Source organism: Populus trichocarpa, chromosome 1 (genome assembly GCF_000002775.5).
Source record: "Populus trichocarpa isolate Nisqually-1 chromosome 1, P.trichocarpa_v4.1, whole genome shotgun sequence".
Taxonomy (NCBI): domain Eukaryota; kingdom Viridiplantae; phylum Streptophyta; class Magnoliopsida; order Malpighiales; family Salicaceae; genus Populus; species Populus trichocarpa.
The window spans coordinates 7,083,085-7,097,893 of NC_037285.2; the positions used below are offsets into that span (position 1 = coordinate 7,083,085).

Consider the following 14,809-nt stretch of genomic DNA (forward strand, 5'->3'; position numbering starts at 1 on the left):
TTTAATAAAAAAAATATATAAAATGGGTTAGTTTAGTTATTCTATAAAATTATAAAGAGAGAATAACAATAAATATTAAAAAAAACAGAAAAAGTCCTTTATTAGAGTATTTTTCAAGTTAGATTTCACACAGACACTAGATCTAATACTAAAATAAATAAATAAATAAAAGAGCAAATATATTTAACCAACGGACTAACCTTTTAAGGTTGAAGCCATGCGGCAGAAGCATATAAGGCCAAACAAGAACAAGTTTTTTCCTTCCTTCCTTTCTTTCTTTGAGATGGGGCACTCAACTCGAGTTCTTGAGAAACCCACTTGGTTTTGTGGGTTTGGAAAGAAAGAAAATAAGAATTTATTAAAGATTAAATTGAAGAATTGAGTAACAAATCCATCTATTAACCAGCTAAACCCTTGATACATATCAAATAAGAATTTTGTTTGTTTGTTTTTATTGTAACATATACTAAAATACATCAGTGTGTTTTACTGTGGACTGCACATTATAGTCCACAGTAAAAAGGATAGAGGTTTTTTTTTTAAAAAAAAACTCTTTTTTTTCTTTGTTTTTTTAAAACTTTTTTTTTGTTTTTTTTAATGAATATTTTTTTTGTTAATTTTTTTTTCTATTTAGTTATTAAACTATCATGGCAGGGTTTGACGGGTTAATTATAACATATACTAAAACTGCTCAGTCATTTACTGTGGACTGCACAGTGCAATCCACAGTAAAAAGGCTGGGCTTTTTTTTTTTTTTTTTGCGTTTTTTTTAAAGCTGTTTTTTTTCTTTGTTTTTTTAAAGCTGTTTTTTTTTGTTTTTTTAATGAATATTTTTTTTGTTTATTTTTTTTAAAGTTAATTTTTTTTTATTTAGTTATTAAACTTTCATGGCACGGATTCCGGGTTTGACGGGTTAACCTGAATTTTTTTTTCTGGTTTTTCTTTTTAATTAATTTTTTTGTTTAATTTAGTTTGTTAATATTAATTTTTTTTCTATTTAGTTATTGAACTTTCCTGACATGGATTCCGGGTTTGACGGGTTAACCCGGTTAATTTTGGATTAACCCGTAAATTTGTTTTTTCCTATTCAGTTATCAAACTTTCATGACACGAATCTCAGGTTTGACGGGTTAACCTGGTTTTAAGGGTTAACCCAGTTAATTCTGATTTTTTTTCTTTTTCTTCATTAGTTTTTTTCTTCATTTAGGCTTTTTTTTTTCTTTGTTTTTTTCTTTTAAAATAATCTTTTTTTTGTTTAGTATTTTTTTTTGCTTTTTTCTTTTTTTTTCTTTTTAATTATTTTTTTTAAATTTAGTTTGTTAATATTAAAATTTTTTCTATTTAGTTATCAAACTTTTATAACACGGATCTCAGGTTTGACGGGTTAACCCAGTTAATTCAGATTTTTTTTCTTTTTCTTCATTAGTTTTTTTCTTCTTGTAGGTTTTTTTCCTTTGTTTTTTTTCTTTTTAATTAATCTTTTTTTTGTTTAATTTAGTTCATTAATATTGATTTTTTTATTTAGTTATCACACTCTCATGACACGAATCTCAGGTTTGACGGGTTAACCCAGTTGATTCAGATTTTTTTTCTTTTTCTTCATTAGTTTTTTTCTTCTAATTTCATCTTTTAATATTATAATTAATCCACAGTGAAAAGGTTGGGCAATTTTTTTTTTTGTTATTTTCTTTGTTTCTTTTTAATGAATTTTTTTTAGTTTGTTAATGTTAAAGTTTTTTCTATTTAGTTATCAAACTTTTATGACACAGATTCTGGGTTTGACGGGTTAACCCAGATTTTTTTTTCTGGTTTTTCTTTTTAATTTTGTTTGTTAATGTTAATTTTTTTCTATTTAGTTATCAAACTTTCATGACACGGATCCCGGGTTTGACGGGTTAACCCGGCTAATTCTGGGTTAACCTGTAAATTTTTTTTTTCCTATTCAGTTATCAAACTTTCATGACACGAATCTCAGGTTTGACTGGTTAACCTAGTTTGAAGGGTTAACCCAGTTAATTTAGATTTTTTTTTCTATTTCTTTATTAGTTTTTTTCTTCATGTAGGCTTTTTTTTCTTTGTAACCTAATTTAGTGGGTTAACCCAGTTGATTCAGATTTTTTTCCTTTTTCTTCATTGGTTTTTTTCTTCCAATTTCATCTTTAAATATTGTAATTAACTATAACTAAAAGACATCAACCTTTTTTCTTCCAATTTCATGACACGAATCACAAGTTTGACGGGTTAAACTAGTTGATTCAGATTTTTTTTTCTTTTTCTTAAGTAAGTTTTTTCTTTGAATTTCATCTTTTAATATCAATTTGATTAAGAATTAAACTTTATGATTTGTTTTGTTTATTGTTCATTAGATTATTGTGATCTCATGAGAGGATTTTACTGTACCCCTCCTTGCAAAGCTCTATTTATCAGAATAATGCTTTGCTTTATTGTTTTTTTTCTTTTCAATTATTTTTTTTAATTTCATTCTGTAATATTAATTTTTTTCCTTTTTAATTATCACACTTTTATAACATGACTTTGCAGCCAAACCCATATCCAAGGCTCCGGGTTTGATGTTGTAACTAAATTCACTTAAACTTTGGTCATGCAAGTTTGATATTATTATTAATATTATAAATATAACTTCTAGGTTAGACGTAGCAGACAAATTTAATTTTTTTAAGTATAGTTTTGTAGAAAAACCTAACACTTTTAGATCATTAACTATTTTTTCTTTTATATTTTTTATGTAAAAAAAATTAACCCCGCACCACAGCACAGCCGTGTTTCTAGTTTAAGTTCTAAGTGGACTCGGAACGAACAAGATACTGCTACATCGCACGGGATTTTCATCCTTGTGTTTATTTTTCGTCAAACTCTTACCGTCTTTTCTTTCTATGTATTGCCATGTTCTAGCAACAAGTGGCTTCCTTAGAAACGATATGGCCGCCTTGACAATGAAAGGCGAAGAACAAAATACCACTACTGATGATGGGTGTGTGACAGGCCTTTTTACTTGTTTTTTCTCTTCTTGTTTTCATCTAACATGTAGACACTCTAACCCTAAATGCATCACACGCATTAATAACTCGATAATTTTAGGCAGGTGACTTGCGATTTTATTTTTGCCCTTTTCGTTGTCTATAGGACTAGTTCAAAGAAGAGAAAATTGACAATGATCTCTGGATCATCCTATATTCCCATGGAAAAACTTGGGACGCTACAGGGCGATGATGCCCATTTTATTTGCGCAGAGAAGAAAACAGTTGGGGTGGCAGATGGTGTGGGTGGTTGGTCCCAACATGGCATTGATGCAGGAGAATATGCTAGACAACTCATGAGCAATGCTGAATATGCAGTAGTGAATGGCGAGCCAAACAGCAAAGTTGATCCCAGAAAAGTTCTGGATGCTGCTTATTCAAAGACCAAAGTTAAAGGATCCTCCACAGCATGCATTTTAACACTAGATCAAGACGAAGTACGTTGTTTATCCTCTTGAACCCCATAAATTCGTAATGTTAAAATTTCATGTAAATATTTGGTGTGTAATACGCTTTCTTTCTCTCGTTTTTCCTTTTCTTTTTCCTTATATAGGGCTTGACAACAGTGAACATGGGAGATAGTGGATTTTTGGTGATTAGAAAGGATGGAGATGTATACAAATCACCAATTCAGCAATATTCTTTCAACTGCCCTTATTAGTTGCAAGATAATGACAGGAGTAGAACCCCTAGTGGCGCACAGGTACGGTGAATTTCTATTAATTGTATTTATATTTGTATCTGTTAGTATCATTTTAGGTTTATTTTGTAGCAGGTTAACCTGAATTGCCAAGGATTTTTTTCAGCTTTTAGAAGTACAAGAACCAAAATTTCTATTGATTTTTTTTTCTTTATTGAATTTATAGGCTCATTATAATGGTGTTTTATAACATATTAATTGAAAACCACTACAAGTGCAGGTGACGACACTTCCAGTTGAAGCAGGGGACGTCATTGTTGCTGGCACAGATGGGCTGTTTGATAACTTGTATCCAAGGCAAATAGAAGAGCTTGTTAGGACAAAGATTGAGGGAGGCTCAGATCCACAGGATGTTGCTTGGGCAGTGGCTGGACAAGCTTACTGCACATCGATGGATAGAGAAGCTTTTACTCCATTTACAGAAGGTTCTTTGGAAGCTGGAAAATCAAGTGTTGGAGGCAAAGAAGATGACATTACCGTTATAGTTTCTTGCATTGTTGACGACAGTTTATGAAAGTTTTATATCAAAATTGAATTAAAATCCAGTGATTTTGCTAGAAAATCTTGTTTCCGAAACTATAAAAGTTGGGGGGGGGGGGGGGGGGGGGGTGATAATAAATAGATGCTGCAAACCTAGAGAAAAATATGCTGCAGAAAACATTCGAACACCCCCCTTGGTAATCCAACGTTTACTTTTCTACTACCACAATTTGAAATTGAATATTCTCAATTTGGACCTAATTGACAACTTTGGGGGCATGATCCATAGAACTTCTTCACAACCAATTGCATAAACGCACAGAGAACATCTCATATAACACAGCATACACAGAATTCCGAGCCACATGAGAGAAAGGGAGAAACCTTTAACAATGATATTCCTTGAATCTAAATAACCTTGGGCAGTTTGCAAAATGTATGGCACATTTACAAGAGATTTACAAACCTTTCAACTCTAAGTTCAACCAATAATGAGGTGCTCTGACCTCCCCTGTCCAGTAATCTGCACTGCAGAACAAGATGCCGAAGTATGTTTTGTAGAAAAGAAACTCTGTTTGCAAGGCTGCTCATTCGCTCAATAAGTTTCACTTCGCAAATCGCAGTGTCCACTCTGCAGCTAGTTCATCATGTTTTGCTCTATCTGCCAAGTACAAGTGGGCAATGCCAGGGACAAGAGGATTGTCTGCAGTGAGGAGAACACCCAAACGTTAGTAAAACATCAGAATATTTAATATGAAGGTGGTCTCTGGGATGCCAAACATAAATAGCCAAAAGGGTTTTCACATAGTTTTTACTGTACATATAAAACCTGAAAACTTGGTTTTCCGTTGGGTGTTCATCACAGTGTAATTGAAATCGGAAAGTGAAGACTTTCAACAAGAATATGCCCCACGAAATTTTTTTCCTTGACAAAAAGGTATGACCGTGGTTTCACAAGATTATATAAAATGTTCCCCATTGCCAACCAACAAAACTCCTATGGTCATCAAAATTGAACAAAGAAATACATATTTGTCAGAAATAATATGGAAGTAAAAATCAACCAGCCTGCAACTAAAATAGCAGTCATTGTAAAGGCCAGAACCCAAATATCTGCCACGAAACCCGAGCTAAAGGAAAAAAAAAAGAATTTATAGAATATTAAGAAGGCAAGAAAAATTACAGGGATCAGGGTGAGTGAAAATCGATCTGATTGCAAGTAGCACTTTAGTAATTGTAAGAGCTGGACTCCAACTATCCTTCAGGATGTCCAAACTAAGGTTGCCGGCAGAATCAACATTGCAATGGTAGATACGAGTCTTGAACACTACCTGTAAAATAATCTTATAAGTAAAAGAACGAACATAGAAAGTGGAGCATCAAAACACCTTACTCCTTTCACCATCACCAAAAATATGCTTTCATGCAGTTGTGCTTATATTCAATCTTCCTTGATATGGCTCAGAGTCAACTAATGATGGAATGGTTGGAAATGTACAAGTTAGCAGTCAAAGGTCCTAAAATCTAATACGATAATTCATTATATTATTAACAACACCTTGGCAATGTCACGACTATATTTGATGCGTAAAACATTATGTTAGATCCATGGATGTAAACTATACACAAAGGTTCATTGAACTGCTATAATTACATTTCAGAAAAGGAGTTCCTTTTAATTCTTAAATGTTCCATCTTCATGAGTTATCCTCGATTCTCTCACTTGCTGTCTTCTGATGTAACTAGAAATGCAGGCCATCAACAGAATAATTATCACAGAAGAGCGCACATAAGATCTAGGACTGCTATTTTTTGTAATCCAACTAGGCATCACAATGGTGCCACGGCCAACAGGGTCCAACATCACCTATTACTTCGGTAGAGTTAGAAAAGGAACCCTTGTGCTTTTGAGCTTCAACATAAAATTTTGAAAGATTTTGACTCCTATTTCATTATAATCTTTCAAGTAAGCTTACCGAGAAGTAGATCAACCACATAAATCAATAATCTCACGTCTAAGATGAAAAACTCAGCAGATATGTATATATGCATGGCAATCAACTAATTGGATGTAAATGCACATACCTTTGGAGGTTTGAATGGATAATCACTTGGAAACGTTAGGTCAAGGAAAAATATTCCGCCTTGGTATGGCGTTCCTACAAAACATATGAAGCATACCAGGAATGAAACCCTATAACATGGAAAAATAGGCAAAACTGAAAAGAGAACCCCAGTATGATGAAGAACAAGCTACCAGTTCCTAGAGGGCTGTTTAATAAGGAACACGATCAAATAAGACCTTCAATCTTATATCAAATAAGACCTTCAATCTTATATTCTCCAATTTCATTGCTAGAACCAAAAGTTGAAACTTATTTATAATCCAAACAAACTACATCCAAATTACTAGGAAAATAAAAAAGACAGTTTGATCAGTGACAGCTAGCTTTGTCTAAATTAAGCTCAGCAGCAATAACGCATGGAAGTTTCAAAAAGCATAATCCTCAAGACATACTCAGTTAAACTAAAGCTGAGAACTTTATAAAGATTAACAAAAAACAAGAAAAGCAACAAGAACCCATTACTCACAAAGACAAGAAAAGTAGTGTGAAGTAGAGGAAATAACCTGGAGGCCCGATGACGGTGGAGATCCAATGGTAAAGATTATCACCTTTGGGTCCAGCAGAGCAATCAGGAGGTGGGTCCATGTTAAGTTCAGTCATTTCTCGTTGTATTCTTTTCCCTGATGTTGAAACTGATGATGGTGATACCCAAGAACTTGTTGCTGTTGCTGATGATCCTCCACCTCCTGCCATTGAGATGCCTCCTTGGCTATTCATTTAACCACAAGAAACCTGACACTTCACAGAGGGGGGTGTAGGGATGGAGAAGCAGTGCAGAGGATTTTGTGAGGTGATGAATAACCCGACAGGTCGTTAATTGGTTACCTTGCTATTCATTTAACCATAAGAGCATCTACAATGGAAGACCAAAAGAAGAGCCAATTTTTTTTTATATTAATTTTGTAACTCTAATAGAATAATTAAGTAAAAAACTAAAATGATTTTTTTAAAAACAAATTCATTTCTATATATTTATAAAAAAATCAAAATATTAAAATAAATTATTTAAAAAAATTATTAATTGAATTTTTTTAATAGTTCTTTCTTTAAAAAAATTATTAATATTAAATATATTAAAATAAAAATAAATTATTAAAATAATTTTTTTATTGAAATGCATATAAAAAACCATATTTACATTTTTTTTAAAAAAATCATTTGACTTAACTTTCATGATTGGAGATGCCCTAGGAAACCTCAAACTTCATAGGGAGGTAATGGATAGCCGACAAGTCGTTAATTGTGACCAAAATGGGATTTGCAGCCGACCAGTAGGTTGATAAGGGAAAGGTGTATAGGAAACGGAAGCAAATATTAGAGTATAATTTTAGTTTTATTTAGATAAATATGTTTTTACATTCATACATTTTTAAAAATTTAATTCATTGTTTCAAATTAAAAATTATTATTTTTACCAATTTAACGCATCATGTGGCTACTTTGCTTTAGAAAAAAGATAATGCTAACTTCATGAATTAATGAAGTGAAAATAATATTATTCTAGGAAAATTAATACATTCAATAATGAAATAACTGATAAGAACAAAATGGAATACATTTTTTTATTGAAACAACTTTGAGACATTTGTCAAATTTTGCGTTTTGTCTACAAGAATATTTAACTAGAAACATTAACTGTGTTCGGTAACGTAATACTGTTATATATATATATATGTGTGTGTGTGTGTGTGTTAAATGAGAAGTGTAGTAATAATTATTTTCAATATTAGTATATAAAAATAATCTTAAAACATTAGAAAAAAATTAATTTAAAGAAAAAACATTTTTTAAAATAAATTAATTTTTTTCAAATGCAAAAATAAACAGGCTAAAATCTGATACATAGAAGGCCTAATCCTAAATTTTTTTTGGAGAGTCAACTTTTATTACAACAAAACAACCCTTCAAAATGATTTGACAATGTCTATGGACAACAAATCGTCATCAAATCAATCTGGAATGTAAGGAGAATTCTTTATGCTTTTTGGCGGTTTGCTTGTGAATCAAGGCAACAACGGTTTGCATTAAATTTTGGCGACTCCATAAACTGGAGAATTTATCAAGGCCAGTAGGGTAACATTGATTCACAACAAGCTGTCTACAGTAATATCACAAGAGGCACAGGCACAGGCCATAGCAGCAGTTAAATCTTGCAAGACATGAAGTATTTCAAGATGCCGACAACAGGCTGTCTGAACTTGATATACAGAAACAGTACAAAACATGGTGATAGTTAATTCTTCGAAGACACCTCCGAGCATTTGAAAACCCGGACGGCAGAATCACTCTCACATATCCCGATCCTGCATGTCCTTCACGGCTTTCTCAATTGCTGGTATATTCTTCCTCAAGGTCGACCATTGTTCCTCGTTTAAGCTTATTCCTGAGAGGAGAGAACAAGAAAGGGTTAAGCAAAACCTTCATATATTAGCAGCATGAAACACAACTGGGCTTAATGCTTTAAAGAAACAAAATAGTTATTCAACATGGCCTGACTTACACATGTCCAAGCATGTGTGCACAGAAAAAAAGAGCCTAATGACCATAATCCAATAAGGCAGAATATCCAAAGGCTTTATTGTAACAGAGTCTTCAACAAAATTTGTCAATTTTGTCACACATTTTATCTTAGATGCAGGACTTTGAATGAATATGAGCTGTGTTTCCAACAGAAATCCTTTTCAATACACACAAATGATAAAACTGACTCTTAGATAAAAAGCCAAAAACCTTGCACGGATTCCAGTAAACACTCATAATGCATAGTTGTACTCTTGGATTCTTCTTCCTTTTATTCTGAAATACGCATATTATCAAGTCCACAAGGTTTTATTTCAATGTCATTCCCATATTTTCTGAATTGCCTCTATGTTTGATGAACATGAAAAGAAAAGTAATCTCCTGAAGATTGGACTTGGTGAAACTATAGCTTCCAGGCAAATCACGCTGCATTGAGTAACTGCCCTAAAGCAGGATGCAGGACACTTCACTACACTGCATTGAGTAACTGCCTTAAAGCAGGCTGCAGGACACTTCACTACACCGAAATCAAAATCTAAGCATACCCAAATCCCTTAGGTTTCCAACGTAAATCATAGAACTGTATGAGCCATCATACAAAACCACACAAATGGAATGACCACAAGCATCAAACATTAATCTAACACCAGAAGATCCGTTGAGAGAAAATCACACAAAGATAAAAGATATTGAGTCAAGATGCCCAAAATCAGATTACTCAGGTGATAAAACAAGATTTGAAATTGACTACCGCACAACTCAACCAGATAAAATGGCTGCCCCTCACAAAATTAACCGAATAATCCTTTAAGCAGAAGGATTGAAAAACCAAACATCCATAACCAACATCTTAATTTATAACTTCTCTCAGCCTATACAATTATACACCACTGATTAATCTACCAAACTCGGAGAATCAGACAGTCGTGACTATGATGATCGTCAAAAAACTTCAATTTAACTAGAAAAAAAATCCTCCAAACCCACAACTTGAGTTACAAACCAATCTTATTTTGCATCAATACAAGAAACCCACATAGAAAAACACAAAACTAAACAAAATAATAGAAAAAAACCAAAGCAGCATATAACATTTTGAAAAAAAAAAATTCCACAATTTAATAAATAATCTACCTTTAGTAGTAGGTCTTTCTGCTCCACCGTCATAGTAATACTCCCTTATTGACACCAAATTTGCTCCTCTGAAATTCTGTATTGTCACTTTTCTCTTAGCTGACAACTGTCAATCAAAAGCAGCAAAAAGAAACATTCAATATTCATTAACAAACCTAACATCTCAAAACTAACATTTCCAAAGCTAAGACCAAAAAGGGGGGAGAAGGGGTTAGGGTTTTGCACTAACCCTGCAAATGACAAGATTGCCCTCATCATCATACTCTTGCTCCTGCTTGCCTGTTTCTTCTTCATCGTCTTCTTGTTTGGCCTTTTGTTCTTCGAGGAAAGAATTAACGACGTGTCTAACATAAGTCTTGTACTCAGATTTATCAAGGTCAAGGTCAAGCTTGTTGGATGCTAACCTACGAATCTGATGTTCAGTTGTAGTTTCCATGTCAGATTCTTCCAAGATTTCTCGTACTGTTTCTTTGATTTGCATTCTGAGTTTGGGTTCCATGTTTTCTTTCCTTTCTATTTAGGGTTCTAAGGATTCTTATTGTGACACTAAATGGAAATAAAAATCTAATACAGTGGGAGGGAGGGAGGGAGGGTAGATATAGATTCTCTAACACTAGTGATTAGGCGTGATTATTAGGTGTTAACTGTTTCGTGCTTTCGGTTTTTAACTTGCATTATTTGGAAAGTACAAGATAGTGTTCTTTTCTACCAAAGTTTGGTCAAGTTTTTCTAAATATATACATGTATAAAAAAATAATTTTATAAAAATAAAAAAAAATTATAAAACTGAATCTCCAATTAAATAAATAATAAACTTAAAAAAATAAAATCGAGTAAATTTTTTAATTCTAAATTAATTTTTCAAACTCGCAACCCATAAAATCTTATATTCAAGTTCAATAAAAAAACTTAGTTTCCAACTATTTTAATATTGAAAATAAAATTGAAAAACAAATATCAATTTAAAATTTTTATCAAAGTAAAGAAAAAAATAACAATTAGAATATAAGAAAAAAAAATTAAGGGTGATAAAATCATAAAAAAAATTAATTTAAAAAATTATCATACATAAAACAAATAACAATAAAAAAAATCAAATTTGACAGATAAAAAAAATAAAATTTTAAAAAAAATTATTTTATAGATTATTTTAAATAAAATAAATAATAGTCAAAAGAACATGAATAAAATCCAAAAAAAAACTAAATCCAATGATTGCTTTGAAATTTTGAATGGTATAACATAGAAAAAAAAAAAGAGAAAAAAAAAAAAAGGTTATAAGCATCAAAATAAAAATCTGTTGACCACATGCTCCTCTTAAAGATGAAAGACCTGCATCGATGATTCGAATTTACTTTAAAAATTATTATTTGGTCGCCGAATACCCCTCATACTTCACTTTAAGGATGAAGTCGAAACCTACACGTTAACACTTGCAATGTACAAATCAACTACCTTTTCAAAAATAATATTTATATTTATTAAATTATTAGTTTGTTTTTTTATGAATTTGATTATAACAAAAAAAAAAGATAAAAATACGAAAATACACTTGGACATGGTTAAATAAGTTTTATTTTAAAAATAATTAGGTTATTTTATTTTGCTTAATGAACAAAAATACCCTAGGATATCAATTTAAAAAACAAAATTGATTGTAAGGATAATGTAATTAACGTGCTTTAGAAATATAATTAGATCGCTTTGTCACCTAAACCTTGTAAAAATATCGTTTTACCCCAGGAGCTACTTAATTGATTTTTTTTAAAAGGGTAAAATAAATTGCTATAGTAAAAACCTACTCATTTTAGATTTTTGTTAATTAGTCGGTACGTTTTTTCTTTTTTTACCGTCAAGCGTCTCGTTCCTCATGAATTTTCAATCGGCTAAAAAACTATTTTTTATCCCTCACCTTTTTTTTTTTTTTAATTTTCCTTTTTATGGGCTGGTTGGTAAAATAATAGAAAAAAATTCGGTTAAAAAGGCAACAAAAAACCTTTTTTTTTTTTATCAATGGCTTCGGAATAAAAAATGGACAAATTTTTTGTACCTTGATATCACAAACATATAGAAAAAGGAGAACATGTCTTAAGAATATTTTGATGATTTTCTTTTTCAATAATTAATTTAGGATTACTAGCAATATTGTAAAAGAAGCTCAAGTTCCTGAAAACGTGTGAGAAATAATATAGTATCATATTGCCTGTTTAGAAATCTCGCCTTTACAGGAAAGTAAAATTTTTAAGACTTTTTTTTTTTTTTTTGGGTTTCACGGGGAGATTTACCTTCCATTGCAAAATGAGGGAGATGAAGTTCCCTGATATATCACATTCCCAATACAACATCATCACCGCTGATATATTTTACTATTCTGAGTTGCTAATGGATGAATTGATTTGTTGAACTCTAGACAATCCATTAAAGCTTAATCAGAACATAATTACTCTTAAGAAGTGAGAAATTTCTCTGGAATGTCACTTTATAAAATTTGATTAGTGACATGGAGGGCTGAATAGGTAGAGAGATCTCTCAAAAGCTGTACACAGTAGAATCAACTGCGATGAACATCAAGTTTCTTGCTCTGCACAAGGATGTAAAACAGACCAGAAGTAATGATGGTCAGAACAACATCAATCTGAGAATTCATGAAAAAGTTCTTCTATTTTTGATGGGGCAGAAGGCTAGAAAGGATCACATACAAAGCCACATCCCGTGGTCCCAACAGATATAAATCTCAACCTGTTCTCCATTGCCAGTCGAGCTATGGTCAAGTCGATCTCTTTGCAAAGTGTTACCTCCTAAATCTCCTTGGATCTTGCCTTTTCTTCCTACAGTATTCGGCAAGATACTGTGACTACATATTGTATAACTAGATTGGCATAAAACTCACAACTGTTAAACATACATTAGAATTGGAACTAAGGCTACAAAGGAAAGGTGCACACGAAAATGAGCTTGCGAACGTCTACGAAGCGCTTTATGAACTCTAGGATTAGAGAAGTGAAGTAGAGAAGAATTTGTAAGATTTTTCTGCATTTTGATACTAAGATAAATTGTGATCTCTCAGATCCCATTTTTTCCAGAAGAAGAAGAGGTTTGGAGAGAAAAGAGACCGCATGCTGAATGGATTATATTTCTTATTATGCTTCACTAAGATGCAAAAAGGCTTTTATCACCAAAACAATTGATTATTCTCATTCTCTCATAAATTAAAATTGCCAGACACACTAAGAAATGAGGAAAGCATATGAAATTGGAGTAGTTCTCTCTTACAAGCAACAGAGCCAATTCATCTTTTAGATGCCAACATGACTTTACATGGACACAATTGTCTGTTGGCCTGTATCTGGATTATAGTCCTATATGAAAATAGGCTTGACTGTACATGTAGTAACTGAAAATCACACTTGGCCAGCTCATCGAAAAATAAGCATAAAATCTAAGCCAGCTTGCTTAGGAAAAATTTCAGGAAATAATAATAGCAGGATGCACAATTGCTTAGCTAAAACTGTGCACAAATTTACCTGGTCTCACCCTCATCACTGATCCCTACAGGAGTTTCTTTTTGCTCCCTTCCAAATGCTACCTCGTCCATGCTTTGGCCTTGTCGCCTATACCTGCCTCCAGATGCTAAAAATCCAGGACAAGGCCTGTAAGCCTTTATTGGCCACCAACCGAACCCCGGAACGGTTGCAATCCCACCTTGAATTCTTCCCTCTCCATTGCATCCCTTCTCTATTTCCTCTCTCCCACAGCCCTTGCAACCACTGTAGAAAAAGAATGTCCATTAACCTCCTTCTCCAAGGCAAGCAAAAAGAGAGCATTCTTGACTGAAAATGTGTCAAAACACTCAAAATCATAGTCATATATAACATTCATTAGAGTTTCTTCCATGAGCAAAGCCTTATAAACATCTTTCACCAGCCCAAAGAATTGATCTCTTCTACTAAAAATGGGAACTTCTGTCGACCCTTTTTGTGCAATAGAATCCCACCCTTCTCCAAAAAACATAAACCCACAGTAAATTATTGGCGGGCAATATTATATGCTGTCTCACAATGAGATAGCATGTAATACAAGAACTGAAATTCATGCTTTACAGCTCCTTGTAACCCCCCTTTTGTACAGCTAACAAATTCTCCCCAGTGCCACTTCTATGTTGCCTCTCACAACAACAGTATGGATTGAGAAACTGAACATTTTACAGGAAAATTGAGCTGGACATCTCAAGTACTATAATTTATGATAAACTTTGTGCTCACTAAATAAATGAATGATTAACATGTGAGCTACTCTTCTAAGTTCCTCATCCACAACTATAACCTATTACTAATCGGTCGTTCAACTGAGCTAACCTATCCCTTAATTCTAGAATTCTTGGAAACCAAACAAATGGAAGTGCATAGCTAAAGCATTCATATATAGCTCAACTGTAAAAAAAAGAAGATATGGGAAGTACCTAAGAGGGAGCTTGTCAACATCTTCGGTGGTAGGAAGAGCATCTGATGAAGGAGGAGGGGGACCATCCTCTACAACAGAAGTCGAAGAGGTAGAGGGAGAACAAAGAGGGATGGTGATGGGCTTAGATGGGTACTTAATGAGAGTTGTTGCAGAGCTATGAAACCACGAGTTGCTGTAAGTATATGAGCGTCGAGTGCAAATGGTTTGGCGAGGTGTTGGAACTGAGACAAGAGCTATTGCCATTCTCTCTCCCTATCCTCTCTGTAAGTGGGGTGTGAGCGCGTGAAGGGAGAGGACTGAATGGTAGCCACTAGCTTGCAGCAGTATGGCTTCAAATCCAACAACCACGT

General features: G+C 32.9%; 4 protein-coding genes across 4 annotated transcripts; 1 reads left to right on the plus strand and 3 right to left on the minus strand.

The window, feature by feature from the left end:
- The first annotated feature begins 2,849 nt into the window (after nucleotides 1-2,849).
- On the plus strand, nucleotides 2,850-4,316 carry LOC7467072 (probable protein phosphatase 2C 55). The gene is made up of 4 exons (XM_024595399.2): nucleotides 2,850-2,992; nucleotides 3,145-3,475; nucleotides 3,592-3,741; nucleotides 3,959-4,316. The coding sequence occupies exons 1-3, from the start codon at nucleotides 2,895-2,897 to the stop codon at nucleotides 3,697-3,699; spliced, it is 537 nt and encodes a 178-aa protein (XP_024451167.2). The 5' UTR covers nucleotides 2,850-2,894; the 3' UTR covers nucleotides 3,700-3,741; nucleotides 3,959-4,316.
- A 194-nt stretch (nucleotides 4,317-4,510) lies between these two features.
- On the minus strand, nucleotides 4,511-7,201 carry LOC7472701 (constitutive photomorphogenesis protein 10). Its single transcript, XM_002299422.4, has 4 exons — nucleotides 6,848-7,201; nucleotides 6,304-6,377; nucleotides 5,402-5,549; nucleotides 4,511-4,921 (listed from the first exon to the last, which is right to left on the minus strand). The coding sequence occupies exons 1-4, from the start codon at nucleotides 7,059-7,061 to the stop codon at nucleotides 4,824-4,826; spliced, it is 534 nt and encodes a 177-aa protein (XP_002299458.2). The 5' UTR covers nucleotides 7,062-7,201; the 3' UTR covers nucleotides 4,511-4,823.
- A 1,161-nt stretch (nucleotides 7,202-8,362) lies between these two features.
- Nucleotides 8,363-10,597, minus strand: LOC7467073 (RNA polymerase II transcriptional coactivator KELP). The gene is made up of 3 exons (XM_002299423.4): nucleotides 10,228-10,597; nucleotides 9,999-10,104; nucleotides 8,363-8,727 (listed from the first exon to the last, which is right to left on the minus strand). The coding sequence occupies exons 1-3, from the start codon at nucleotides 10,495-10,497 to the stop codon at nucleotides 8,633-8,635; spliced, it is 471 nt and encodes a 156-aa protein (XP_002299459.1). The 5' UTR covers nucleotides 10,498-10,597; the 3' UTR covers nucleotides 8,363-8,632.
- A 1,833-nt stretch (nucleotides 10,598-12,430) lies between these two features.
- LOC7467074 (uncharacterized) lies at nucleotides 12,431-14,806 on the minus strand. Its single transcript, XM_006368724.3, has 3 exons — nucleotides 14,458-14,806; nucleotides 13,523-13,765; nucleotides 12,431-12,826 (listed from the first exon to the last, which is right to left on the minus strand). Exons 1-3 carry the CDS (start codon nucleotides 14,700-14,702, stop codon nucleotides 12,790-12,792), a joined length of 525 nt encoding a protein of 174 aa, XP_006368786.3. The 5' UTR covers nucleotides 14,703-14,806; the 3' UTR covers nucleotides 12,431-12,789.
- Nucleotides 14,807-14,809: the final 3 nt, after the last annotated feature.

What these genes read in the sequence shown, in the direction of transcription:
- LOC7467072 (XM_024595399.2), top strand. Translation starts at nt 2,895, where the DNA reads ATGTATTGCCATGTTCTAGCAACAAGTGGCTTCCTTAGAAACGATATG. An exon ending in AATACCACTACTGATGATGG is followed by an intron (nt 2,993 to 3,144) that starts GTGTGTGACAGG and finishes CGTTGTCTATAG; the next exon opens with GACTAGTTCAAAGAAGAGAA. An exon ending in TAACACTAGATCAAGACGAA is followed by an intron (nt 3,476 to 3,591) that starts GTACGTTGTTTA and finishes TTCCTTATATAG; the next exon opens with GGCTTGACAACAGTGAACAT.
- LOC7472701 (XM_002299422.4), bottom strand. Translation starts at nt 7,061, where the DNA reads ATGAATAGCCAAGGAGGCATCTCAATGGCAGGAGGTGGAGGATCATCA. An exon ending in CACCGTCATCGGGCCTCCAG is followed by an intron (nt 6,378 to 6,847) that starts GTTATTTCCTCT and finishes TATGTTTTGTAG; the next exon opens with GAACGCCATACCAAGGCGGA. An exon ending in TTTCACTCACCCTGATCCCT is followed by an intron (nt 4,922 to 5,401) that starts GTAATTTTTCTT and finishes TCCTCACTGCAG; the next exon opens with ACAATCCTCTTGTCCCTGGC.
- LOC7467073 (XM_002299423.4), bottom strand. Translation starts at nt 10,497, where the DNA reads ATGGAACCCAAACTCAGAATGCAAATCAAAGAAACAGTACGAGAAATC. An exon ending in GCAATCTTGTCATTTGCAGG is followed by an intron (nt 10,105 to 10,227) that starts GTTAGTGCAAAA and finishes TTTGATTGACAG; the next exon opens with TTGTCAGCTAAGAGAAAAGT. An exon ending in AGAAAGACCTACTACTAAAG is followed by an intron (nt 8,728 to 9,998) that starts GTAGATTATTTA and finishes CTCTCCTCTCAG; the next exon opens with GAATAAGCTTAAACGAGGAA.
- LOC7467074 (XM_006368724.3), bottom strand. Translation starts at nt 14,702, where the DNA reads ATGGCAATAGCTCTTGTCTCAGTTCCAACACCTCGCCAAACCATTTGC. An exon ending in GTTGACAAGCTCCCTCTTAG is followed by an intron (nt 13,766 to 14,457) that starts GTACTTCCCATA and finishes CTTTTTCTACAG; the next exon opens with TGGTTGCAAGGGCTGTGGGA. An exon ending in AGTGATGAGGGTGAGACCAG is followed by an intron (nt 12,827 to 13,522) that starts GTAAATTTGTGC and finishes CGAATACTGTAG; the next exon opens with GAAGAAAAGGCAAGATCCAA.